The following is a 27848-nucleotide window of genomic DNA, read 5'->3' on the forward strand; positions in this document are numbered from 1 at the left end:
ATGGGATAGGGTTAGGATTGGAATGAAAAATGCTCATATGGCTGGGTACAAATTTGAGTGGCTTGCTGCCATTGTAAGCAAGTGAGTTGTCATGTTTAATTTTGATTTAAATTGCCTTTAATACCCAAAGCAGTATAAATGTACACACACCCGCCCTGCTCACAGAGTAGATCAAAGGGTAGATATTAAGGAATAGTAGACTTAAATCTCTATTTGATAGCAAACACAATTGACACAATGTCAAATTAACATGGCTGTCAAAAATTAATTATATCCTTTCGTACTTGGATATAAGCATTGCCTCAATCCGAACCAATTGGAGAGTTTCCATTTTACACCTCAAACAAATCAAAAGCAGAAACTGTACTGTACTTCCTCCCCCTACACTGTTCACAACCCATGCGTCAAGACCATTTAAGGACTATGATTAGAGGCTTAGGAACAACAGTTTTTAAAAATTCATTCATGGAATGTGGGCGTTGCTGGCTAGGCCAGCATTTCTTGCCCATCCCTAATTGCCCTTGAGGTGGTGATGGTGTGCTGTCATCTTGAATTGCTGCTGTTCATGTGCTGTAGGTACACCCACAGTGCAGTTAGGGAGGGAGTTCCAGAGTTTGACCCAGTGACAGTGAAGGGACAGCGATATAATTCCAAGTCAGGTGGCGGTGTTCCAATGCATCTGCTGCTCTTCTGCCCTGCTCACCAATGTCACACGGGTTCACTGATGTTTGGTCAACCACAATAGACAGGTAGGGGAGGGATTGAGTTTTTTGGAAGTGCTAGCTTTTCCCTGTTAGTCATCAGCGGGGCACCTGGTCATGTTTAACAAAACAAAAACCTTAAAATAAAGAAAGCTCATTCAATCCATCAAAATGCTCCTTTCACGTGCCCCACACAGTCGATCTCACCATTGACTACACCCAAATGTTTTTTTTAATTCTTTCACGTAACGTGAGCATCGCTGGCTAGGCCAGCATTTATTGCCCATCTCTAATTGCCCTTAACAGGATGGTGGTGTGCCGCTTTCATGAACTGCTGTAGTCCATGTGGCGCAGGTACACTCTAGATTGGATGACATTAATGTGGCTGGATTCTGTATGTCTCTGTTTGGTGTGGCTGCCTTCAAAATTTGCTGGGGAGTTCCAGGATTTTGATCCGACGACAGTGGAACGGCGATATTGTTCAAAGTCAGGATGGTGTGTGGCTTGGAGGGGATCTTGCAGGTGGTGGTGTTCCCAGGTGGAAAGATGGAAAATTGCAACAGCTTTAAATTAACTTTGTTTTTCATTCTTTCATAGGATGTGGGCGTCGCTGGCTAGACCAGCATTGTTATTGCCCATCCCTAATTGCCCTTGAGAAGGTGCTGGTGAGCCGCCTTCTTGAACCGCTTAGTCCACCTGATGTAGGTACAACCACAGTGCTGTTAGGAAGGGAGTTCCAGGTTTTTGATGCAGCAGCAATGGTGAAGGAACAGTGATATAGTTCCAAGTCAGGATGGTGAGTTGCTTGGAGGGGAACATCTATATGGTGGTGTTCCCATGTGTCAGCTGCCCTTGTCCTTCTAGATGGTGTGGTTTTGGGCTCAGAAGGTGCTGTCTAAGGAGCCTTAGTGAACTGCTGCAGTGCATCTTGTATTTGGTACACACTGCTGCCACTGTGCATAAGTAGTGGAGGGAGTGAATGTTTGTGGATGGGGTGCCAATCAAACAGGCTGCTTTGTCCTGGATGGTGTCAAGCCTCTCGAGTGTTGTTGGAATTGCACTCATCCAGGCAAGTGGAGAGTATTGCATCACACTCCTGACTTGTGCCTTGTAGATGGTTGTCAGACTTCGGGGAGTCAGGAAGTGAGTTACACGCTGCAGGATTCCTAGCCTCTGACCTGCTCTTGTAGCCACTGTATTTATATAGCTAGTCCAGTTCAATATCATATTGCTGTCCTTGATTGTAACTTATACAGGTATCTTATTATTTTTAAAAAAAAGGTTGCTTTTAGCTGTGTCCAAATTTTGAAGGCAGCCACACCAAACAGAGACACAATAATGTCATCCAATCTAGAATGTGCTGTGAGGAGGGAAAGTAACAACATCGCCTGTCCCAAAAAAAAGGTGAAGTTGCTCACAACTGGCAATAATTCCAGCTTGTAACTAAACTGTAAACATCCCATGAATTACAGAGTACACATTCCTCTTTCTTACACAAAAGCAAAACTCAATAAAACAGTACTATAATAAAATATACTATACTAGGGCAGGCTGACCGCATTATAGCTCAGAAACCAAGGTGATACTGCTAGGCTCAATGTAGAAGGAAAGGCTACACGGAGTACATTCTGTACAACGGACTCCCTTAACTCCCAACACACTTACAAACCGATGAATTAGACAAGGCAAGAAAACACTAGAAGGTTGGGTTATTGGCAGCAGCAAGAGAGATAAAAAAATGTTTATTTTGGTTTTGCATTAAGGAGGTACAGTTTAAAGGCAAGATATTTTCTTTAAGAAATAAAAAAGACAGCTCAAACCCTGGGGGGAAATTGAATCCTCACTTGTGCAACTAATGTTATTCTCATCTGTTGCAGGCAAACAGTCAAGCTGAACAATCTAGGCTGTATTGTTAGATGAAAATATAACGTTGAATTGATATGCTGAAAGCTTCGCCCCATTAACCTTAGTGGCCAGGAGTAATTTCAGAGTTTCTCCAGCTTGTTTACCTCCAATTGGATTACTGGGAAGAGTCATGACCCTGGAAATACTGCAGGATCAACGGGTAACAATGGGAGTGATCGACCCCACCTTTTGTGTTTTTGCTCTTGCGTGCTCTTGACACTTCATTGCATTTTCAATCATTCATCTGACATCAGGTACACTATGTTGCAACTGATCTAGAGTCTAAAGAGCAACAGCAGACTGTGCTCTAGACTTCCTCACTGACAATTTGCCACTTGTCCTATGTGGCTCTGAACTTGTGTCAAATATGTGACAAGATCAATTTCTAGAGCCTAGGCACTACAATACAGAAGAAAACTCACTTAGTAACACACCCATGATTACTTGTTTGTTGGGCTCCCAAAAGCAATCTGACATGGATAGCTCAATGTACTTACAGACTGGAATGATTCCATTGGACACATACAGGCTTGCTGCGATTGGCAGTCTCTAGTAGACGGAACTCCAGTGTCAGTGGTGAGTTCAAAGCTCCACGGACAAACGTGTTGTTGTTGAAGATAGAGATAGTCACGATTGGAGAGTTCATTACAGGATGTTTCGGAAGTCTGTAATTCAAGAAGTTTGAAGGTGTTCAATAATCCTGAGACAGAAAAGACTGCGAGAGATTGGAAGTTTTCTTCAATCTATTTCAGACAATTTTTTATTGCACAAGTTCTGGTTCTAAAATAAATGAGAAAATATGGTGCATTGGAAGATCACAATTTCTTAAGACAGGTTTACAACCTCAGCCATACCGTCAGAGGGAAACAAATGGTGGCGATCGTACCTTTCCCAACAAAGACAAGGAAAAATTGAGTGGCGAGTCAGTCACTTGAGCACATAATCCAGGCTGACAATTCAGTTCAGAACTGAGCAAGTGCTGCATTGTTAGAGGAGTCAACTTTCAGATCAGATGTTAAGCAAAAGTCTCATCTGTCAATTCATGCCGGCGTCAAAGATTCCATGGCATTATTTGAAGAAAGGCACTGAGTATTCTGACCAATATTTATACCCCAACCTATTTATATCCCAACTGCTTTTACCAAATAGATTAATGACTCAGTGCCAATTACCATTCTATCAACCTACTCTCAACCATCAGCAGTGATAGAAAGAGTGGTCAATAGCGCTATCAAAAAGCACTAACTCGGCAATAACTTTCTCACCAATGCTTAAGTTTGACTACTTGGCTTCAAAACACGTTACAGCCTTAGACCAAAAACAGATACAAGAGCTGAATTCCAGAGGTGAGTGTGATTGTAAGTGGGATCAAGAAACCCCATTAAAACTGATGTCAATGGGAATCAGTGGAAATTCTCCAGTAGCAAGAATCATAACTTGCACAAAGAATGATGGCTGTGGTTGTTGGAAGCCGGTTATCTAGGCCCCAGGACATAAATACAGGAGTTCCTCAGGGCAGTGTCCTAGATCCAACAACCTTCAACTACTCATCAATGACCTTCCCTCCATCATGAGGTCAAATGAGGAGTTATTTTCTGATATTTGCAGTGTTTTCAACTTCATTTGTAATTCATTGAGTCCCCATTATACTTGGGGTGGGGAGAGGGTGGGGAGTGGGGATGCTGGAGGTGGTCACCATTAATTAGAAACTGAACTAGCCACATAGATGCCATGGTTATTACAGCGTATCAGAGGATGGGTATTCTGTAAAAAAAAGTCTCACCTTTTAGCCTGCCAAAGCTCTTCACTGCCTTCAAAGGCACAAGACTGGAGTGTGATGGAATACTTTGTACTTGCCTGGATACATAATGCAACATTTAAGAAGTTCCACACAATCCAGAGCAAAGTAGTCCACTTGCTTGGCACCTCAGTCACTAGTTTAAACATCTACGCCATCCACCTTTGGATAGCCATGGCTGCAGTACAAACTATCTACAGGATATCCTGTAAGAGCTTGCCATGGTTTCTTTGGCAGCACCTCCCAAACCTACAGTTTCCACCGCCTAGAAGATCAAGAGCAACAGGTGCATGGGAACACCATCACCTCTAAGTTTCTCTCTGAGTCACACGCATTCTGACTTGGACATACACAGCCATACCTATATCGTCACTGGCCAAACTTCCAACCTGGCAGTGTTGTAGGTGTACCTTCACCACATGGACTGCAGCAGTTCAAGAAAGCCTATCACCAACTTCTCAGGGCTTAGGACTTAGAGCAGGAGGAGGCCACTCAACCCTTCGAGCCTGCTCTTCAAGAAGATCATGGCTGATCTTGTTGTGGTCTCAACTCCACTTTGCTGTCTGCTCCCCCCCATTCCTCCCCCCTCCCCCCCACCCATAACCCTGGACTCCCTAATCTATCAAATATCTGTCTAACTCTGCCTTGAATAAATTCAATGATCCAGTTAGCACTGCTTTCTGGGGAAGAGAATTCCACATACTAACAACCCTTTGAGAGAAAAGATTTCTCCTCATCTCCATCTTAAACAGTAGGCCCCTTTTTCTGGACTCTCCCACAGGCAGAAACATCGTCTCAGTATCTACTCTATCAAATCCCCTCAGGATTTTTGTTTATATAATTTTAAAATATATTTTATACATTTTGTTATATATTTTAGGACAACTAATGCTGGCCAATAAATGTGGTTTTGCCATTGATACCCACAACCTAAGAATGAAGAGACAGGTGGACACAGTGAAAGATAAAGTGAACAGGTATACCAAGTACCTGAAATGTGGAAAAATAAAAAATAAATGAAAGATAAAGACAAATTGAGAGAAAGAGAAATTTTGTGAGAAGAATAGACAAAGGCATAGGACAGCTGGAGACGTACAAAAATTATGAGACAGAAACAAGGAGAGGCTCAAAAACAGAAAATAAGAAGAGTTGAACATAAACACAAATTATAAGGTTTGAGAAAGCAAGAGAAAGGAAAAAGGGAAGAAAAGAAAGAAGATGACAAAAAAGGTAGTGAGCACAAATCAGAGCATGAGAATTGAGAAGTGGAAGATGAGAACAACAGTATTTTTCATAGAACCATAGGAAAGTTAGGGCACAGAAAGAGGCCCATTCAGCCCATCGTGTCTGCACCGGCCGAGATGGAACAAAATATAAAACTAGCTGCCCATTCTAATCCTACCTTCAGGCACCTGGTCTGTAGGTTACAACACTTTAGGTGCGGATTCAGGTACCTTTTAAATGAGTTGATGCCTCCACCATCAAACTAGGCAGTGAATTCCAGACACCCATCACCCTCTGGATGAAGAAGTTTTTCCTCATGTCCCCTCTAATCCTTCTAACAATCATTTAAATGTGTGCCCCCTGGTAACTAACCTCCCCGCTAGGGGAAACAGGTCTTTCCTGTCCACTCTATCTAGGCCCCTCATAATCTTGGACACCTCAATTAAGTCACCCCTCAGCTTCCTATATTCTAAGGAAAACAACCCCAGCCTATCCAATCTTTCCTCATAGCTGCAATTTTCAAGCCCCGGCAACAATGCCAGTAGAGATTATCTAGAATATATTATAAACAATAGGTAGCTATATTTCACTGAATTTATCAGAAATCTGAAAATTAGCAAATAAAATAGTTCATTCACAACTGACACTTGAATACCGTCAGCACAGCAGAAACCACAAGTCATATACTTCAATGCTGAACTCGTACCTTAGGTTACGGCGATCTGTGTTGAATCGTGCCGGTAATAAACTACCTAGTGTCCGGTAAATGAGTAGGATCAGGATGGTCATGGTAGGCTCGGGCTCTGGTAAAATCCGTTGGTGTAAAACTTTACTAGTTTCATTCCGCACTTGGATAGAGTTCTCTGTTTTGGAGGTGGGTACAGCTGCACAGACACAGGGTGAAGTGAGGGGTATGTACAGCATTACTAAAGATCACAAAGGCAGAAAACCAGTCAAACTGCTTTTAGTCTTCATGAGTTCAACAGCAACACAGATACTTCATGTTTATTCATCGAAAGTCCACTGTCTCAGCAGCAGGCATTGTTTATGAAATCCCGTCCAGTTATTATTATTGTCCCTCATTTATGAAATCCCATCGACATTCATTGATGACATTCTCCGAAAATTTACCAACAATCATCTATATACATCTTCTTTGGAATCACACTAGCCGTCAGACCTGCTGCTGTTTTCTGCTTACCTTTAACTTTTGATGGAAATAAAACAGATGCTGGCAGTACAATGTGCGTCTGTGCATCCCATGTAGACTGACCACGGAAGAGTCCACTGTGATAGCGGGGAAATTGTTTCCTTGTCTTAGTGCTATTCTCCACACGATCAATAGTTAGGACTGAAACAGAAAAGCACAAATGATAATTAATAGGGTGCACAGTCTGGATTTCTCAGTGGTGTAAAAATATGCTAAAATACACAACAACGTCATAGCCATTGAGTTTTCAGTATTAACAAAAGTGTATGCCAACAAATATTTCCCTCCTATATATAAAACAAATAATCACTATTAGCTTAGGCAGAGGCAGCACGGTGGTGCAGTGGTTAGCGCTGCTACCTCACAGCTCCCGGGTTTGATCCTGACCTCGGGTGTCTGTCTGGAGTTTGCAGGTTCTCCCCGTGTCTGTGTGGGTTTCCTCCGGGTGCTCCAGTTTCCTCCCACCGTCCAAAGATGTGCTGGTTAGGTGGTTTGGCTATGCCTCTCAGCGTGCGTGCGTGTGAGTGTATGCTCTGTGATGGACTGGCGTCCATCCTGGGTGTACCCCGCTTAGGGCCCATTGCCTGTCAGGATAGGCTCCAGCTCCCTGCGACCCTGAATTGGATGAAGCGGTTCTGGAAAAATGAGTGTGAGTGAGCGAGCTTAAGTAGAACAAAGTTATGTTTTTTTTATTTTACACTGGGTATTTTTCTCATGTTCAGCAACTGAGATCTGGTATGAGATTGCATGTCAAATTACAGGGAGGAAAACATAACCTCTTACTTTGTGACAAAGCACGTTAGTACGTAACATGCTGCAACCATTGGCCAATTTGCATGGAAATTTAAGAAAACAACATGAACGTCCAGCCCTCAAAAACTACTACAGCCCCAGGCATGTTCAAAGAGGTACTCACTTATATTAGGGGTTATAATAGCAATTGGATTGAGATAGGTGAATTTCATGTTTTGTGCCAGTGTCCTCATGTATTCCTCAAGTTGTTCCATCAGCTGAGCTGTTCCTTGCTCTGTCTGCTGAAGTGTATTCCAATGTTCTGAATTTTCTAGATCCAGAGCCGCACTTCCTGTTCTTAGGAGGTTCTAAAAGTTGTATACAAGAATTGGTACGTCAGCACTTTAATCTGGCATATCATACAGCAACTGACAACGGATCACGTTCTGCTGCTTACTTTAGGTAAACCTTGCACTACTGTGTGTTAACTTTAAAAAAAGAATCTGGTGAGATTTGATTCCACAATAAGATAGCCTGAACCCCATACACACACAAATTACTGTCATGTAATTAGCACTTTTTAAAATAAAAATTTGAGGTAGAATGTTGCAGGCCCACCCTAACCACTGTCTGCAAAACCATAATTGTATGATGGTGATAACTAAACAAGCTTCTAGAGAAGTAGGACAATAGGAAGTGTTTTCTAAAACACTTCCAATCAAATTACTTTGGGCCATATTTTACTAGAGCGGTCTTTACGATGTGCCCTGATGGTTAGATTTAAAAACATTTTTGCCCACATAGTTGTTGGAAGTGTGAGCTAATAACAACGCAGCGAGGGCAACAGGGCATTTGGAATCTTAGCGAGCAACAGGACAAACCGGAAACCTCATTGGTGAAGGAGACACAAGGGCTGAAAAAAAGAGGAAGAACTGGAAAGGAGGGTGAATTAGAGTGAGGGAATTCTACACCAACTCAGGTCCAGGAAGAGAGAGAATGATAGATTGGATTACGTGACAGAGAACAAAAAAAATGTTTTACGAAAGCTAGTGCATTTGAAAATCTTGCTCCACAGTCTGTTGCAGTGAGGCCCTGCATCACAGCTTATCTTTGGAGTAAAATATATTTTATAAATTCAAGAGTATAAAAAAAGTCATTTGATTTACTTTCCTTACTTTGGCACAGATCTGTAAAAAAGAATGAAGCATTAATTCAAACGTAGAGCCTGTGTGTGTGTGTGTGTGCCTTTGACTCATTATTAAAATAGTAATTATAATTAGTCTGAAATCTTACTTAAACAAATGTAATCCAAATTAAGTACTATTTGATTTATCTCGCATATTTCCTCTTTAGCTCCAGATTAATGCTCTACTACAAATTTGATTCCACAGATCAATGAAACATTGCAAACTAAGCATGCATGTTTCAGATTAATAATTAAAATTGCAATCATTTGAAAAATAAACCTCCAGTATTTTATAAAGCTTAAAAAATCCCAAAGCATATAGTGACATGGTTAATATCATCTCTACTTATGACCTTTTAGGATGGAATTTTCTGTAAAGAAGATTTGCTTTAATAAGTTGCATGGGGAATAAATATCTCTTTAAAAAGTCATTGATGTTTCATAACTCCAATTGTCTCATTATGAAATGTAACAGGAGAAAAAGGTTCTGCTTACAGATTTGATGAATTCAACAATAATCTTCTTGGCAGCTACTGCACTATTCTGCTTCTCTGTATGACACCCTGCTCATTAGATGGAGATGGAGCTAACCTCAATCAGGCCATACAATGGGGTTTCCCCACCATCAATGAAGGGGTAAAGACAACAGTCCTGTATGTTTGTTGACACTTCATCCACGAGCACAGTTTTAGCACAGATCACCAAATACAGCTTTGTATACTGGTGTGCAAGATGTTGAAGACTGCCAGCAAATTGGAAATGTACATTGTTGTCATACATTGTGTTTTTTAAGGTTTAAAATATATATTTCAACTAGAAGCAAATTAATTTGGTAATATGTATTATGCCAGCCAGATTAAGTGAGGCTTGTCCATTCTGCTATTTATGTTCAGACAATCTAGAAAAACCTTAATTTATAATGAAAATGTTCTTTGTGGGTCACATTTTTATAATCTACCTATCCAACAAGCTGGACACGAGTCTCATTTATGACTGCCAGCTGGCAGAGCCACTGCGACGCCATGGTGAAATCTGCTTTTACATTCTCTCTCTGCCTCTTTGGAATTATGTTGATTCTTCACATGGTTTCCAAAAGTAAAACTGACACTTATGCCAGGAAGGAAAAATCCAGAAAGGGTCACTCCACGCTCCTCTTGAATGTTAATTACCAGGAGGTAAAGAAGAAAGAAAAAAGAATTTGGCAATGACTCTACTGCCAAGGTAATCACTTGCATTCACTGGCAATTTTCATTTTTGTTGGAATTTATTTTCCCACCAATTATGCTCATTGAATCTATACACATTCTCAGCCTAGTAGGTTTAATTGTTTGCCTTATCTATTTGAGCAATATCAGCTCTGCTCCTAATTGAGTAGCGTTGGCTCTTGTCCATAAAGTTTGCCTTCCCTATTTTTCTGTCTCACCATCTCGTCTTCACTTCAACGAACAAAATATTATTGGCAACTCCCTTCCACTGTTGGATCTGCACAACACCAGATGGTAGTAAACTGTTCCTCTTACATGCTGCGCACATATATAGGAATTGACACTGAGCCACAAAAGTCGTGGAGCACCAGATGGGAGTAAATTGTTCCCTTTACCTTGTGTTTACTATACCTGAACAAGAGTTGGCACTGAGGCTTAAGTGAATTGTTGCTTTGCGCCCACTATGCTCTCAAGTTTCTCATGGTTTTTACCTCTGTAAAATGTACATCTTGTGTTGCTGTTAGGTTAAATCCACGTTGTCTGCACTCAAATTCCAGCATCTTCAAGAGAAGGCGATATGTGATATGGATGTCATTTCCAAAGTATTGTTCCATCTCCTCTGTGACAGTACGCATATGTCGAGCCAGCTTCTTTGCCTCAATGGTATTTAGTTCAGTTTCATTCCTCTCCAGCCTTCCCAGCTTTCAACAGAGACAAAGGGACAAAGACAAACTACATCACAGAAGTCACACTAATGCGTGTGGAGTAAAATATACCAAAAGAACACTGGAGGTTGGGTCAAATGCCAAACTCATGTTCCCAAACATTGGATAAATCTGGTCAGGTCTCACAGGACTACTGGATGATTTGTGCTAACCATCAATATCTCATGGGAAAAGGAAGTGCAAATATATTTAAAGGGTGTAACAGATTATAAATCGCTAGAAAGATACAGCAAATATAAATCAAGCGAGAGCTGGATCTGTTTCTGGCTGGGTCATTGTTTATAAAAAGGAAAGTATTACAAGGAATTCAGGGTCAGTGATCTCTGGGATTAGATTGTAGCATCTGAAGGGTTAGAATTTCCCAAATTTCTTCATTTCAATTTGGCCTAGATTTCTATGGGGTTTTTTTTGCCTTTCTCAGGAGATCACAGTTTTGGGTGGGTGGAGGGTGCATATATTGTGACACACAATGTATCACATCGTTTGGAGTGGACTAGTTAGATCAGAGGGTTTTTAGCTATTTGTCATTGCTCGTATATCACTGCAAGGGTTTTGTGGGTGTATTAGAAATCATATATAAAAGATTAAATCATAGAAGCATGCAAGCTTACAACACAGAAAAAAGGTAATCTGGTCAATCATCTCTGTGCCGGCTCTTTGGAACAGCAAACCAAAACTAATCACACACTCCACCCACTTTCCATAGGTTTTCTATTACTTTGCTTCAAATGACTATTCAGTGATTTCTGATAAGATGCAATATTTGACTCAGTTACTTCTTCCAGTAAATCATTCCATCTTCTAACAAGCCTCTGCATAAAAAGAAGTCTTAATATCCTCTCCTCAGATTTGGTTATCTTTTCTGACAGCAAATCCTAGTTTTTAAGATTTAAAAAGTACGACTGATGAAAGTGCTTTGAAAAATTTACCTCAGTTGGGAGAGAGCATAACCTGTATTTGTCAACAGAGGTCACTAGTGAACTTCGATATCAAAGTACACAAGTACCATCTACTTCCTGAGTTCTCTGCCTGGAGGCAGATCCTTTGGCGATTATTCGTTGAAGCATGGAAAAATGTCACGATGTTTAACCATGGGTAGGGCATAGATGCAGACCTCGAGTCTGCCTCAGTTGGAACAGTAATTGAACCCTATGCTATTATCATTAATCTGATCCACACACTAGCCGTCGAGCCAACTGAAGGAACCAGCACCCCACTGCCCCCACCCCCCCATTAGTGCCATCTATTCACAGATAAATGGTACTATTTAACAACTTATTTGAAGGAATACTGCATATTTGGGAACAATCCCTAAGCTACAACGTTTTTAGCAAAAATCAGAAAACAGCACAGGTCAATGGTAAGTGAGTATAGCAGCTCCTCAAAATATTCCTGCCGCATTCTGCTGGAGTTAAGTTAAAAATCCTACCCTTAATATCTAATTGACTATGACAGTGCCCACGTTGCAGTATGAATTTTTGTAACATTGCAGCTAAGATTTTCTCTAAAAATGATTTAAAATTGATTATCTTTTGTTCAAGATACATTAAGGTCTGAAAACAGCAGTAGGGTTTTCAAAACAGTACTTACAGTGTCTGCCAGTTGCGTGAATGGTGGAGATGTACAGTTAAAGAGATCCGGTTCTAACCAACCATGTTCCTCCCCACAGTGTCGAATGACAGTGCCTGAAACAGGTGGTCATAATATAAGATAGGTAACCCAGAAAGTTGGGCTTTTACTAAAAGAAGAAATAAAAACAGAGAATGCTGAAGTGCTCAGCAGGTCTGGCAGCATGCGTGGAGAGAGAAGCAGGGTTAAAGTTTCGAGTCCGTATGACTCTTCTTCAGAGCTCTGGAAAAAATCATATGAACTTGAAACGTTAACTCTGTTTCTCTCTCCACACGTGCTGCCAGACCTAAGTATTTCCAGCATTTTCTGTTTTTATTTCAGATTTCCAGCATCCGCAGCATTTTGCTTTCATTTTGCCAAAATAACTTGCAGATCAAGCCAAGCAAAGCATTACAGTCCAGCCGTGAGCAGAGCAACTTACCATCAGCCCGCATCTCTGCAAAGCAAGGGAGAAGAGGGAAGAAAATACAAGAGTCAAGGTGACAAAAAAGAGAGTGTGAAAGAAAAGGAAGCTACATGTCAAAACTGTGTGCTGAGCGAGGTTAAAGAAGAAATTGCCATCTAAGTCTTTTAAATATCACTTTGTTCTTGAACTTTTCTTTGTTCACACAGCAAGTGCAAAAAATACTGAGCTCGAGTGTACAAAAAGGGTGCATTCATATTGGGTGGGACTACCCCCTGCTCAAACAAAAGTGCTTACATGCCACAGGATCGAAGAAGATACACAGAAGTTGTTAAAGGCTGTAATAAGACGTCCTGATATTGAGGCTTCCATTTTAACAGAGGAAGTAGAATGGGCAAGTTTGTCAGGACTTATGCAAAGAGTTTGTCACAAAGTCGCAGGAAGAGAGAGGCAAAGAATTGTTAACAGTTAGACAGCGAAAAAGGGCACAAGGCCTACATAAGCAACAGCTACTTTGGGGGCAGGCCATCATCCCTAATAGGATGGCAATCCCTGCAGCAGCCAATAGTTGGCTGTAAAATGTGGCCATGGGTCTCACCTCTAGCCGAAGCTACTTGGGAACCCTGTTGCCTCTGGAAAATCCCAACCTTTATGTTAATGGGTCGCACATATGGCATTGGAGGTTCACAGGCAACAAATAAACAAAATTCAAATCAATGCTAATTTACATCATCTCAAACTGCAACACAAATAGGTCCACATATCCTGAATACTCTCAAAATCCAAACAGCACAAACTAATGAGCATGAAATATAAGCAAATACAGGACTAAGCTGCCTGAGCTTTCATGGGCCAGATTGCCAAGGCTTGAGAACTGGAAGCTGCCTAGGCTGTAGTTTGGACACCCTGTGTCAGGTTTTCAAAATGGGGTCAAGAACCCGACAGTAGCAGCAGTGTGTACCACCTACAAGATGCACTGCAGGAATTCACCAAGGCTCCTTAAACAGTGCCTTCAAAACCCACAACTACTACCATCTTGAAGGACAAGGGCAGCAGATAGATGGGAACACCACCAACTGGAAATTCTCCTCCAAGTCACTCACCATCCTGACTTGGAAATATATCACCAATCCTTCAATGTCGTTGGGTCAAAATCCTGGAACTCCCTTCCTAACAGCACTGTGAGTGTACTTACACCACATGCAGTGGTTCAAGAAGGCAGCTCACTCCACCCTCTCAAGGACAACTAGGGATGGGCAACAAATGTTGGCCTAGTCAGTGAAGCCCACATCCCGTGAATGAATAAAAAAAAAGTCAACCCCTTCATCCCAGGAATCAGCCTTCTCTGAACTGCTTCCAATGTAAGGATATCCGCCCTTAAGTAAGGAGACTAAAACTACACAGTACTTCAGGTGCAGTCTCACCAATGTTCTGTACAGCTGTAGCAAGGCTTACCTACTTTTATACTCCACCCCTCTTGCAATAAAAACCAACATTCCATTTATTTTTCTATTTGCCTCTGCGCCTGCATGATTCATGCACAAGGACACCCAGATCTCTCTGTACTGCAGCATTCTGCACGTGCTCTCCATTTAAATAATATTCTGCTTTTCTATTCTTCCTTCCAAAGTGGACGACCTCACATTTTCCCACGTTATATTTCATCTGCCAACTTTTTGCTAACTCACTTAACTTATCTATGTCCTAAATCTGAAGCCTGAACTGCTTCAGTTTTATCTCTTTGAAGCAAATGATAACCTCTTCAGTACAAATTAAGGCTCCAAAACAATTAACTTGCATTGCAAGAAGTGAATTGTGTAGTCTTTCAAATTGAGCTAAGGTTTCTACATGCTCACCACTACCTATAAGATATTGTACTCATTAACAGGGAAATAGATTTTATGAAATTCTAAGGGGTATAAGTTTGTCCTGGGCAGCAGTGCACTGATGTATATGCAAAAGAAAATCGAAAATAGTGGAAAATTGACTGCCGATTGTCTAAGATCATATCATAGAATTGTAGAGTGGTTAAAGCACAGAAGGAGAACATTTGGCCCATTGTGTTTGTCCTGGCTCTCTGCAAGAGCAGCTCAGCTAGCCCCACTCACCTATCTTGGGGAGCCCTGCGATTTTTTTTTCCTTTCAGGTGCTTATTCAATTTCCTTTTAAATGCCCCAATTGCATCTGCCTCCACCACACTCACAGACAGTGCATTACAGATCCTAACCACTCACTTGCATTTTTCCCTCATGTCGACATTAGTTCTTTTGCCAACCACCTTAAATTGATGTTCTCTGGTTCTCAATCATTCCATCAATGGGAACAGTTTCTCTGTTTACTCTGTCTCGATCCCTTCATGATTTCGGAAAACCAGTCATTCCTTTGAACGTATATCCAAATGCGTATCTTAAAATAAATGCAAGAGGGGATTTTGTGTGGCTACTTGAACTGCTGTGGGACAGGTGCGTAATGCATTCTATACTAGCCACTGCTTTTTGCGGCTGGGTTGACTGACTAAATCTTTCATTTTGCTGTTTGGGTTCTCACCTCAAAGGCTGTGTTTTGGCTTAGATTTAGCTGCAGCTCTTCAGAATATTCAGTGTGAATACAGGAAAAGACAATGAGGCAGAGGGATGTTTTGCAATGTTGCTAGATATTTACTAACTGTACAACTATAATATCCTTCAACTTCACTCCACCTCAGTTCAGCTTCACCTGAAACCCTCATCCAAGCTATTGTTAACTCTAGACTTGACTATTCTGAAGTGTCTCACATTCTACCCTCTGTAAACTTGAGATTATCCAAAACTCTTCTGCCGCAGTCTTAACTCATACCAAGTCCCATTCCCCTATAATCCCTGTGTTCGCTGATTTACAATGGCTCCCAGTTAAGCAAGGTCTCGATTTAAAAATTCTCATCCTTGATTTCAAATTGTCCCATGGCCTCGTTCCTCTCCATCTCTGTAATCTCCCCCAGCCCCACAATCCTCCAAGATCTCTGTATTCGCCTAATTCTTGGCTCTTGAGCACCCCTGATTTTAATCACTCCACCATTGGTGGCTGAACCTGTAGCTGCCATGGCCCTAAGCTCTGGAACTCTTTCCCTAAATCTCTCCACCTAACTTTCCTCCTCCTCCTTTAAGACGTTATCAAGACCTACCTCTTTGACCAAGCTTTTTGATCATCTGGTCTAACATCTCCTTATGTAACTCAGTGTCATATTTTGTGTTATAATGCTCTTATGATGTGTCTTGGAATGTTTTATTAAAGGCATTATACGGGTTGTTAACGTATACATTATTGGGAAAGGAAAACTCAGCTAAATTAAAAACAGAAACTGTATTATAGTTAGTGACTTACTACAGAATAGAGAAAACAATCTAGGGGATGTTATTGAGAGATAAGATCTTAAATTTATCTAGAAGCATTTGATTCCTGGTTAAAGTACAAGTGCACTGTTGCTCTTCAGTCAGATCCTGTTGCAGTCGTCAGAGGCATTATCTATATTTCCATTCCTTATATCTTTCAAAAATCACTGTCCTTGGGCTCAAACAATAAGGAAGTTTCCACTGTCACTGACAAACTGAAGGAGAAAACCAGTTATCCATCCTCCATTAAGTATGCATGCACATTGTTCAGCATAATCAGATCATTTTCCGATACTGTATGACTGAACAGACTACAGCGTCAACTTGCAAGTACAAGAAAAATCTCTTATGAGAATAAAGCAGGTTAGTCACTCACCAAGGGAACCTTTTGGGCACAATACGGCTGCTGGGAGTCCAAACTTTGTTCGCGGCCACCAAACACCAGCTTTGAGTGATTTGGGACATCCGTCATATATCACTACAGAAGAACAAGGCAACAAAAGATGTTAAATCAGCCAGAGACTTTTTCTTCAAATCAACTCATTTGTTACACGCTGCTGCAGTTAAAATCACTTCATACAGCCCACAATTATGCCAAAGAGCAGGAATAATTGAATTTGTGCAGGGTTTTCCTAGAATCAGGCATGTCAAGTAGAATGATTATAAATGGGTATCTTTCACAATGAATAAGGTAATGAGGTATCAGATAATCACCAAAAATCGGTCCACGATATCCTTTGTTGCAATCCACAATCCCTATACTGCCACTGAGGCCTTCTAATGATCAGCAAAATAGCATTTTAATAGAATAAAAATTGTACGCATTAATAATTTTTTGAAGATGCAAAGATCTCTCAGAACTCTGAAGCATAAGAATGGGACTGGAAATTTTTCACTGCCTCAGAGACGACAGTACTTCAGTGGCAAACTTAAAATTTCGCTGAAATGGTCTCATTAAAATGCACCCAGGCAGATTAAATATATTTACAGGAATGTGAGGAGAGGCATGTACTTTGCATTAGCCCTGCTAAAAATAATTATGAAAAATATTTTCCTCATGCACAAATAGCAAAATTTATAGCAAGATAACTTCTTGGCCTCTTGTAAGACCAAATGCTCCCATGTTTGATTTGTTGTTTCTATTTCTGCCACTAGTTTTATTTATTCTTTCATGGGGTGTGGGTGTCACTGGCAAGGCAATTATTTTCCATCCCTCATTGCCCTTGAACTGAATGGCTTGCTAAGCAATTTCAGAGGATTTGCAACTATATCTGCTTTGTGTTAGTTGTCAGCCTTTGTACAATTCAGCAATGGTTTTTGGCAGTTAGTTAATAGAATTAAGGTTTAAGTCATAAGAAAAGCTAGTGGAAAATGGAGATGTAACTTTGAAGTAATTTTTGCTTCTGAATTACAGAAAGTGACAAAGGAAAGTAGCTGAGCTTTGCAATGATAATCTCCTTTTATTTTAATCATAATTTACCTAGCTTTCAATACAAAAATATTAAAATTATATTTTAAATTGATATCAAACAATAGCCTAGATTTTATGGTTCAGCAGAACTGGGCTGTATTTTAAATGGTAGCTGCCACAAAGATGCACTCACAAGCCCAGTCTTGGAGTTTATTGCATTACAGAATTCTTGGCCTTTGCTGAGGAGGCCAAGGGGAACAGACCTCCATAGTCTGGCTGCAGCCAAAATATGGCTGAAAACCATATTTTAAATATCCTCGAGCCAACTATTGCAACACTGGATGCAAGAAATAACAGAATCCTTTGTACTCCTGTTACAATTTACAACTTTGCCAGAATGTCCATATGCCCTCCAACACAGGGAATGCAAAGGGCATGTATAAAGAGATCAAAAAGGCAACAGGTCCATCAGCAAAGCAAATGGCTCCTTTGAAAACAAAGGCAGGGAGGTCATCACCGACTGCAATCAACAGTTGGAGAGTGGAACAGTACCAATGGTACAGTGGGGAGAACACTGTCACCGAGGGAGTTCTGAGAAAAGCCTGCCTGTCATGACAGAGCTGGATATCAAATTCACAATGGAGGAGCTCAGCAAAGCTAATGACTCACTTGCCTGGTGCTGATGCTGCCTGAACTCATCAAGCACAGGAAACCGGCACTCTTGCAGCATCTCCATGAACCTCTGTCTCTGCTGGAGGGAGGGGGCAGTGCCCCAGGATACATGTGATGCAAATATTGTGACCCTGTACAAGAACAAGGGTGACTGTAGCGATTGCTACAACTATCCTGGCATCTCTGCTGAGCATCATGGGAAACGTATTTGCCCATGTTGCCCTTGTCAGACTGCAAATCCTGGCTGAATGCATCTATCCTGAATCCCATTGTGGTTTCAGAACTAGAAGATCTACTATTGACATGATCTTCTCAATCCGGCAGCTGTCATGAGGAAAGTGAACAAAGGAGACCACTATTTATTGCCTTTATTGGTTTCACCGAGGCATTCAGCCATGTAAGCAGACGCGGTATATTTCTGCTGCAGAAAATGTTCTGCCCACCGAAGCTGCTCAATATGATCTCCACTTTCCATAACAACGTGATGAGCAAGATCAGCTATGATGGGCAACATCGGAGGCCTTCAAGCTTGATGTGGGCTAAGGCATGGCAGCAGAGTTTTGGATGACCTCAAGTTTATGGAGGGTAGAATGTGGGAGACCAGCCATGAGTGTGTTGAAATAGCCAAGTCCAGGTGTAACAAAGGCATAATGGGGTGATTAAGGTATTTGTGATGATGGAAGGATTGATAGTTTCCATCTATTTACCCTGTTTCCTCTGGCGGGGGAGTCTAGAACAAGGACATTAACATTAAAGTCATATCGCTCAGGGGTGATGAAAGGAAGTACTTCCTTACACAACAGTAGTGGCAACCTGAAGTTATCCCTGCTAAAAAAAACTTGAGGCTAGGTCAATTGAAAATTTCAAACCCAAAACTGATAGATTTTTGTTAGACATGGGTTCCAGAACTAAGGTGGGTGGATGGAATTAAGATACAGATCAGCCATGATCTAACTGGATGACAGAACAGGCTAAAGGGGCTGAATGGCCTAATCCTGTTTCTAAGTTCTCTGTAGATTTTTGAGGCCAAGTGTGGTTTACAGCTCTTATAAAATCTTTCAAAGTTGATCATACCCTTCAACTCCATCTCTCCAAACTTTGCTTTCCCAGTGCATCTCTAATCAATAAATAATGGAGAAATTAGGATTGGTATACATTTAGTATATTTGTAACATTATCGAACATCACTATCTCACAGGCACAGAAATTCCTGAAACACATTTCCTTGGTTTTGTCCCCTAAGAGCTACTGTCTTGATGGTATTAGAATTATTCCACAGTTCACTTAGATAATCAATATTTAATGTTGTTTGGGCACATCCCTGCAGCATACTTAACTGTAATATGGGCACCCACTTAGCATAGTTCATAAGCAAAATCACATAAAAGTTGTTTGAAGGTTTTCACATTGAGAGCAGTAACATTGAGTATTACGATTTTTATGACTAAACCATGTGAAGTTTGCTCTGAAAAGAGCAGCTGTTACTTTAAAAGAGTTCCTTAGAAGAACAGGCAGGGCTTGGACTTATTGGGCAGCATACTCTGCCTGTCGCCTGGAGGAATGATAGTGGGGGATGGGAATATGAGTGGGACCTTAATGCTGATCAGTCAGGCTATTGTGTTTGTAGTAGGTCGGTACATGTAAAAGATCTTGCTGCTGATTGCCATCCATTCTGTACAGTCGACCAATGAGCTTCTTGAGTAAGGGTAGCCAGATATCACTGATGAGAAGGCTACTGTGTTAGGGGACTGGGTGCTGTTGGTAGATCTTCATGGCCTCCCTGACATGTCTTGCATGCCAGTGCATGATGGTTGAGACAAATCTAGAGTTGGATCATTGGATGTGTTGGTTATTAAGTTGAGCCTGTTTGACTTCTCCCTTTCACTGTGTTTGAAGCAGGTTTGATGTTCTGCGAGTCTGGTGTGCAGGCTGCAGCTGTTTCCCCAATGTAGATGAGTCTTCAATTGCATAGTATGGCTGGCTAATCAAGTGACCTAGAGTATTGTGGACCTATTGGCTGTATTATTAAGTCTGTTACTGAAGGTTGATGTTGCTTCATGTTGCATCATGAAGCCAACACAACTTATCTCCCCATCAAGAAGCACAGTCACTAGATGGTCATTAGACAACTAAAAAACGATTTGAGTCTTTGCTAGATATATAGCAGATATAAGAAGCTTCTCATAAGCGGTGCGAGCAGCACTGCTCACCATAAAATACAAGAGTCTATTTTGAGCTCTGCTAAGGGGTGCCTGTCACACAGAAAGGCAGTCACCCAGCCTATCTTACAATGAAGCCAAAATGCCTTCCATGTCCTGACTCTAATTACAGCAGGAGTGCCACACATTGGACTAGGAATCAGTTATTTCGGGCCCTGGTCTGCATACTGGTCAGGGACGTCACCCAATCCAAAAAGAACATTGGAGGAGGAGGGATCAAGGACGTGAATTCTCTATGGCAAGGGTTGCAGAGAATGTAGCTTAGCATATGTCAGGGTGCACCTCCTGCGATTTTGAAGCTCATATCTTAAACCCTCACACGAAGAGGTTTGACAAAGAGGCATACTGTGACAGGATGGTGCAGGTCACAATCCCTTATCCCATTTCCCTATTTGCAATAAATCTATTTCACAGCTTGAACCTAGATCTCACAGGTCTGGAGGAATCAGCAGTTAAAAGAAATGTAAGCCAATTTAGCAGATTGGCTAAGAAACGGAGGTGGATTTTAATGCAGATAAATGCATAGTAATGCATATAGGAGCAGAAAACAACAAATGATATAGGACCATGCATCAGCAAAGATGGAAAAGGAAAATAATTTGAGTGTGATTATCACCACTAATAGTTTCCAGTTAATGTAAGCTATTAGAAAGACAGATAATGAAAGGCAAGAATTAATCTCAAGGTCCACTGATTATATGTCAGAAAATTATTGTAACCTGGTAAGGTTATATGTGCACTATATACAATTCTGCAAATTCTAACTGTAAAAACATACTGGGGTCAAATTTCAGGAGTGCGCTCACCTGTTCCCTTTAGAGTTGATCCTGCTAGATTATGTGAGGCTAAAGGAAGACACCAAGTTTGAATGGGACAGATAAGCATATGGAAGGGATGGTCTGCATTCCTCCACATCCACCACAGAAATTAGCTGTCAACTCTCCCTCTTAAGGGGATTACTGTCACAAAAAGTAAAAAGAGAAAATAATTTATGATCTTTGGGAATGCAGACTGCTTCTCTGTCCTGAACCACCCTCCCCGCTCCAGAGGCCCACCCTTTCATTAGGAGGCCGATACATCTTTTTGCCCTCAGTGTGCTAGCCTTCAAGCTTCCATTGCATTCTTGTAAACCTGCAGGTAATCCAGGTTTCCCTTACACACAGGATCTTCTAAGGGTGGGTGGAGGCTATGCCCTCACAAGGCCATCCTGGAAACAAGGTCCCTTAGCTGAGAGCAGGCACATCCAATGCCCAGCAGAGTTTACAGCAGTCCGAAACTACCAAAGTTATGGTGGGAGTTCCTCAGAGCCGCCAGGAAATGTCATCCTTTTGAGGCATTCTAAGTGTTTAGAGAAGAACTGCAAGGATAATTCCAAGGGTTACAACTCTGAATTATAAGGATGGGCTCACAATTCTGTGAATGAAGGAACAAAAGTTGAAAGAGACTTCATCAAGGCTTATAAAATGCTGAGATGCATACAAAATGCAGCTGTAAACAGGTTTGTTAACTTTGATATTCAGTAGGGAATGAGGGGTCACAGGGTCAAATTGAATAAGTCTCAAATGAGCTGAGGGATTAAAAGTATAGTGGATTCTAGGAACTGACTGCCATTAAAAACATCAGATAATGTGTTGATTATTCTGCAAAAATACTGAAGAACAAATATCTGATTGAGAAGAGGATTGAAGTTTATACCCCACAGGGCAAAGTTTTTCTGTTGCTACTGAGGCTGAGGGGTTGATGCAGGATTGCCTCGGCTTTGCATTGGGGAGACTTGAGAATGTGGATATCCTGGGGCTTCAGCGAGTTAATCAGAATGTGAAAGAGAACATTTGGTTAACATTCCAGTTAACTGTGTTGTGGTGAACAGCTATAGCTGAAATACAAACCCATTTTTGTCCTTCAGACATTGTTTGACTAGTAGTAATTTCTAGCATTTGCAGTTTTTTAACCCATTCTGATTACTCTTTAAGATTAACGTATTTGTGTAACATTTCTCATTTGATAATGAAATAGATAGGGAAGAGTCTATGATGGAACAGATTGTACATGGATGTCATTTGTTATAGTTGCAGGATAGGGTGAACACTGAATTATCTGCTGTTAATATTCAGGGCTGTTGGCTCAAATGCTTTTTTCCTCATTTCATACTTGTTTTCTTATGTCCTTTGTAAGGTTTTCTACCTATGCTCCTATGTTCCTCTATTTAAACTTGATTGGCACCCCGTCCACAAACATTCACTCCCTGCACCACCACCGGCACACAGTGGCAGCAATTGTGTACCATCTACAAGATGCACTGTAGGAACTCACCAAGCCTCCTTAGACAGCACCTCCCAAACCCACAACTGCTACCATCTAGAAGGACAAGGGCAGCAGATGCATGGGAACACAACCACCTGGAAGTTCCCCTCCAAGCCACTCACCATCTGGAAATATATCGGATCCTTCACTGTTGCTGGGTCAAAATCTTGGAACTTCCCCCCTGTGGCACCATGGGCATACGTACAACACATGGGCTGCAGTGGTTCAAGAAGGCAGCTCATCACCACCTTCTCAAGGGCAGTTAGGGATGGGTAATAAACGCTGGCCTAGCCAGCAATGCCCACATCTCATAAATAAATAAAAGAAAAACAATGATATGTGTTCATGCCTGTAGTGTTTGCTAGCTAAGTGGAACCGAGACTCTAAACTGAGTCTTTTTCAGTTTGCATTTTTAGAAAATAGTTCTGAAAATTGGGTGTTTTGTGGGGATTTGGTAAGGAAAGAAGAATATTGTGTTTTGGCAAAGACTGGTATATGTAAAACAGCATTTATGTAAAAGTTTCAGTTTGTGTGACACCTTTCCCCTTTTATATTAAAGTTACGAACTGAAAAATAATTGTAAAAGTATGTCAGTCTGAATCTAAATTTAGCATGCATCTGTAATTCAATCTCTTATCAAGCATATATGTTATTTACAGAATGGTCACTTGGAATTGGACTTAAAATCCATTCTTGAATATAGCGAACAGGTACAGTGTGTTGCCCCATATTGGAGCTAGAAGAGTTTAAATAGAAGAACATAGAAGCACAGGTGGAAAACCTTACTAAGGACATAAGAAAACAAGTATGAAATGAGGAAAAAAAGCATTTGAGCCAACAGCCCTGAATATTAACAGCAGATAATTCAGTGTTCACCCTATCCTGCAACTACAACAAATGACATCCATGTACAATCTGTTCGACCATAGATTCTTCCCTATCTATTTCATCATCTAATGAGAAATGTTACACAAATACTTTAATCTTAAAGAGTAATCAGAATGGATTAAAAAAAACTGCAAATGCTAGAAATTACTGCTAGTCAAACAACGTCTGAAGGACAAAAATGGGTTTGTATTTCAGCTATCAATCAAGTGGGCTACTTTGCCCTGGATGGTGTCAAGCTTCTTGAGTGCTGTTGGAGCTGCAGTCATCCAGGCAAGTGGTGAGTATTCCATCACACTCCTGACCTGTGCCTTGTAGATAGTGGACAGGCTTGGGGAGTCAGGAGTTACTCGGCGCAGAATTCCCAGCCTCTGACCTGCTCTTGTAGCCACAATATTTATATGGCTAGTCCAGTTCAGTTTCTGGTCAATGGTTAAGTACTGTAAAGACATTACTGTATATTAACTGAAGGAAAAACATTGATTTATGTAAATCTACTTAACTATTGAACATCCTGGACGTTATCACATTTAAATTGCTGGACCTATTTAACATCAAGAGCATTGCCACCATAATTGAACCCAGGCCTTAGCCTATTTCTCTTTTGTTCTTTACAGGTGTGCAAGAATTTGTTAAATGCACTTCAAATCATCCAACTTAACTGTCAATCATCACCAAGTTATCATGTGTAATGATTCCTGGCCAGATCCCGGTCGTGGGAGGTGATCCAGTTAGCGACCAATAACGCTTTGCTTTAAGTAGATAAAGTTTGAGATTCAAGGTGCTTACTAAGTGAATAAAGCCACAAGATTCCATAGGTTTGGAACAAACAAAAATTAAGTTTACTATACAAACTCAGAAAGATAAAACAATTTACAATACCTATCTTATACTTTAACATTCAGGTTAAGCATGAGGTACATATGAATTAACAGGCAAACTGTAGTCAACCACACGACACTACGGAATAAATGACCGATGCGACCAAACCCGATTCCATGGATTTCTCACCAACCCACCCAGACGGTTGTCACATTGTGAGCCCAACCAATCTCACTGAAACTTCTTTCTCACGAGGGCTTCCAATCTCCACATTTGAAGATTTCGCCTTGGAATTCCCTCCAAACATTGCTCCTACTTGGATGTCTTCAATTGCGACCCAGCTCACAGGGTTTCAATCTCGACGTCTGAGATTCCTTTCCCCTGGATCTCCGAATACGCTCGAGCCTTGCCTTCCATGTACAATTTCAGATCTTCAGCCATGCCAACCAGAACACCATTGCTCCAAAGGGCCTGCAGCACCGAGTTACCAACCTGTGCCTGGCTTCTCGGGTCATCAGGGCTCCTCTTGTGTCCACTTCACTTAAAGTCTGCTCCCTGCAGCTCTTTCTTTAATTTGGAGCCTATTTCCCTGCTCCTTTCTTTAACTTAGCTTAACAAGACATATTTCTATCCCCTGTCTTTATCCCTTAACTGGAACTTCCTTTCGGGACATCTCACTGAGCCCATCCCTGATTTAGGACCTTCTCCTTGTCCTTCTCCCTGGGATATACTCATTACAATGACGCTCTGCATCAGGTTATTTCGCCTGCCTCTTCATGCAGTTTTCTCTTTTCCCTTCTGCGCAGGCGGGCAACACCGGACCCCGGCCTGAGGAATGCAAAAAAACCGAACTGCATGTGCGGCCACTTCCCAGCTGGCACATGTGCAAGAGACCCGAGCTTCGTTGGGAACCAGAGTTCCTGACCTCTGAAGGAAAGCATAGGTTTCTTAACACACGTTGCTGTTTATACTTCAGCCTGCATTGTATGACAGCAGCAATAATGGGAATCACAGCAGTTCAAAAAACATACAGGTCTAGTTGGGCTTTGGCCTGATTGTTTTCTGTGCCCAACTTTACTTCATATGTTCAAATTATGAATTCCACCTGAAACATCATCTTTTGCTAATTATGATCAAAGGAGGCTATTTAGCCCATCCTAATTTACACTGTGCCTCCTGCCAATGCAAGATGGCCGTGCAAGTTGGCTGCCAATATCCTTCTGCACTTGAGCAGAAAACCAATGATGTCATTTGCAGGAGACACAGTGCCAGCGAAAACCCAGAGATTAGGAATGTACAATCAAAGCTCTCTGCTGTTGACTGTGTTATGAATTGGCTGATTCAACCAGCAATTTTTCGCTCATGTAAGCTGGGCACTGACTAGATCAGTTTGAGTTTCCTCGCAGTGAGTCTGCAATCGTGTCGTAGTGCTAGAGGTTAACCCTGTGAAGACATGTTACTCCCTGGAGGGTCCTTATTTAACCCCCACACCTTCGGCCAACTCACAACTATAGCCCGACTCAGTTTCTTATAGAACCTACCACAGCAGTGCTTTGATCAGGAGTAAATCAGGCACTTGAGTGGTAAATGGCCCCAAGCAAGGCTATCACCGATGCCGAATTTAGAGGATTGGGATTAATAAGGAGCAAAGAGTTGAAAATGTAAACTGCATGACATGGATGGAGAGAAAGCATGCAGGAGGTGGGGTTATTTAATCTCCGTCTTTAACGGCTGTTTGATAAGTATTTCTGCTCATGCACGCTGCCTACTCAGTCGTTTACAGTGATGTTACGGAGTGAAACCGTACAACCGTGCATGCACAGCATTGGCAGCAAACATAGCCCTTAATTTGTCCATCCAGAAACATCAAGTCCCTCCTTTTCTTAAATAAGTCTAGGATTTTCACTTCCAATACTCTATTTGGAAGCCCATTTCCTTAAGACCATAAGACATAGGAGCAGAAATTAGGCCATTCGGCCCATCGAGTCTGCTCCGCCATTCAGTCATGGCTGATAAGTTTCTCAACTCCATTCTCCTGCCTTCTCCCCGTAACCTTTGATCCCCTTACCAGTCAAGAGCCTATCTATCTCGGTCTTATATACACTCAATGACCTGGCCTCCACAGCCCTCTGTGGCAATGAATTCCATAGATTCACCACTCTCTGGCTAAAGAAGTTTCTCCTCATCTCTGTTCTAAAAGGTCTTCCCTTTACTCTGAGGCTGTGCCCTCGGGTCCTAGTCTCTCCGACTAATGGAAACATCTTCCCCACATCCACTCTATCCAGGCCTTTCAGTATTCTGTAAGTTTCAATCAGATCCCCCCTCATCCTTCTAAACTCCATCGAGTAGAGACCCAGAGTCCTCAAACGTTCCTCATATGTTAAGCCTTTCATTCCAGGGATCGTTCTCGTGAACCTCCTCTGGACCCTCTGCAGGGCCAGAACATCCTTCCTGAGATACGGGGCCCAAAATTGCTCACAATATTCTAAATGTGGTCTGACAGAGCCTTATAAAGCCACAGCAGCACATCCCTGCTTTTATATGCTAGTCCTCTCGAAATAAATGCTAACATTGCATTTGCCTTCCTAACTACCGACTCAACCTGCAAGTTAACCTTAAGAGAATCCTGGACTAGGACTCCCAAGTCCCTTTGCACTCCAGATTTCTGAATTCTCTCCCCATTTAGAAAATAGTCTACGCCTCTATTCTTCCTACCAAAGTGCATGACCTCACACTTCCCCACGTTGTATTCCATCTGCCACTTCTTTGCCCATTCTCCTAACCTGTCCAAATCCTTCTGCAGCCTCCCCGCCTCCTCAATACTACCTGTCCCTCCACCTATCTTTGTATCATCTGCAAACTTAGCCAGGATGCTCTCAGTTCCTTAAACTAGATCATTAATGTATAAAGTGAAAAGTTGTGGTCCCAACACTGACCCCTGCGGAACTCCACTAGTCACCGGCCGCCATCCTGAGAAGGACCCCCTTATCCCCACTCTCTGCCTCCTGCCAGACAGCCAATCTTCTACCCATGCTAGTACCTTGCCTCTAAAACCATAGGCTCTTATCTTACTGAGCAGCCTCCTGTGCGGCACCTTGTCAAAGGCCTTCTGGAAGTCCAAGTAGATAACATCCATTGGCTCTCCTTTGTCTAACCTACTCGTTACCTCCTCAAAGAATTCTAACAGATTTGTCAGGCATGACCTCCCCTTGATGAAACCATGCTGACTTTGCCCTATTTTACCATGCACTTCCAAGTATTCTGAAATCTTATCCTAATAATGGACTCTAAAATCTTACCAACGACTGAGGTCAGGCTAATCGGCCTGTAATTTCCCGTCTTTTGCCTCACTCCGTTCTTAAACAGGGGGGTTACATTAGTGATTTTCCAGTCCTCTGGGACCTTCCCTGACTCGAGTGATTCCTGAAAGATCACCACTAACGCCTCCA

The 27848-nt window shown here is 41.7% G+C and overlaps 1 protein-coding gene across 1 annotated transcript in view; it reads right to left on the minus strand.

The window, feature by feature from the left end:
* The window catches only part of celsr3 (cadherin, EGF LAG seven-pass G-type receptor 3), a 289689-nt gene that overhangs the window by 59604 nt on the left and 202237 nt on the right, over positions 1-27848 (minus strand). The window contains exons 16-22 of the mRNA XM_078543033.1: positions 16463-16564; positions 12277-12371; positions 10453-10662; positions 7755-7938; positions 6830-6979; positions 6335-6512; positions 3104-3271 (exon numbers count right to left, since the gene is read on the minus strand). Coding sequence (XP_078399159.1) covers positions 3104-3271; positions 6335-6512; positions 6830-6979; positions 7755-7938; positions 10453-10662; positions 12277-12371; positions 16463-16564 — 1087 coding nt within the window. The remainder of the gene's footprint in view (positions 1-3103; positions 3272-6334; positions 6513-6829; positions 6980-7754; positions 7939-10452; positions 10663-12276; positions 12372-16462; positions 16565-27848) is intronic.

Source organism: Cetorhinus maximus, chromosome 6 (genome assembly GCF_964194155.1).
Source record: "Cetorhinus maximus chromosome 6, sCetMax3.hap1.1, whole genome shotgun sequence".
Taxonomy (NCBI): Eukaryota; Metazoa; Chordata; class Chondrichthyes; order Lamniformes; family Cetorhinidae; genus Cetorhinus; species Cetorhinus maximus.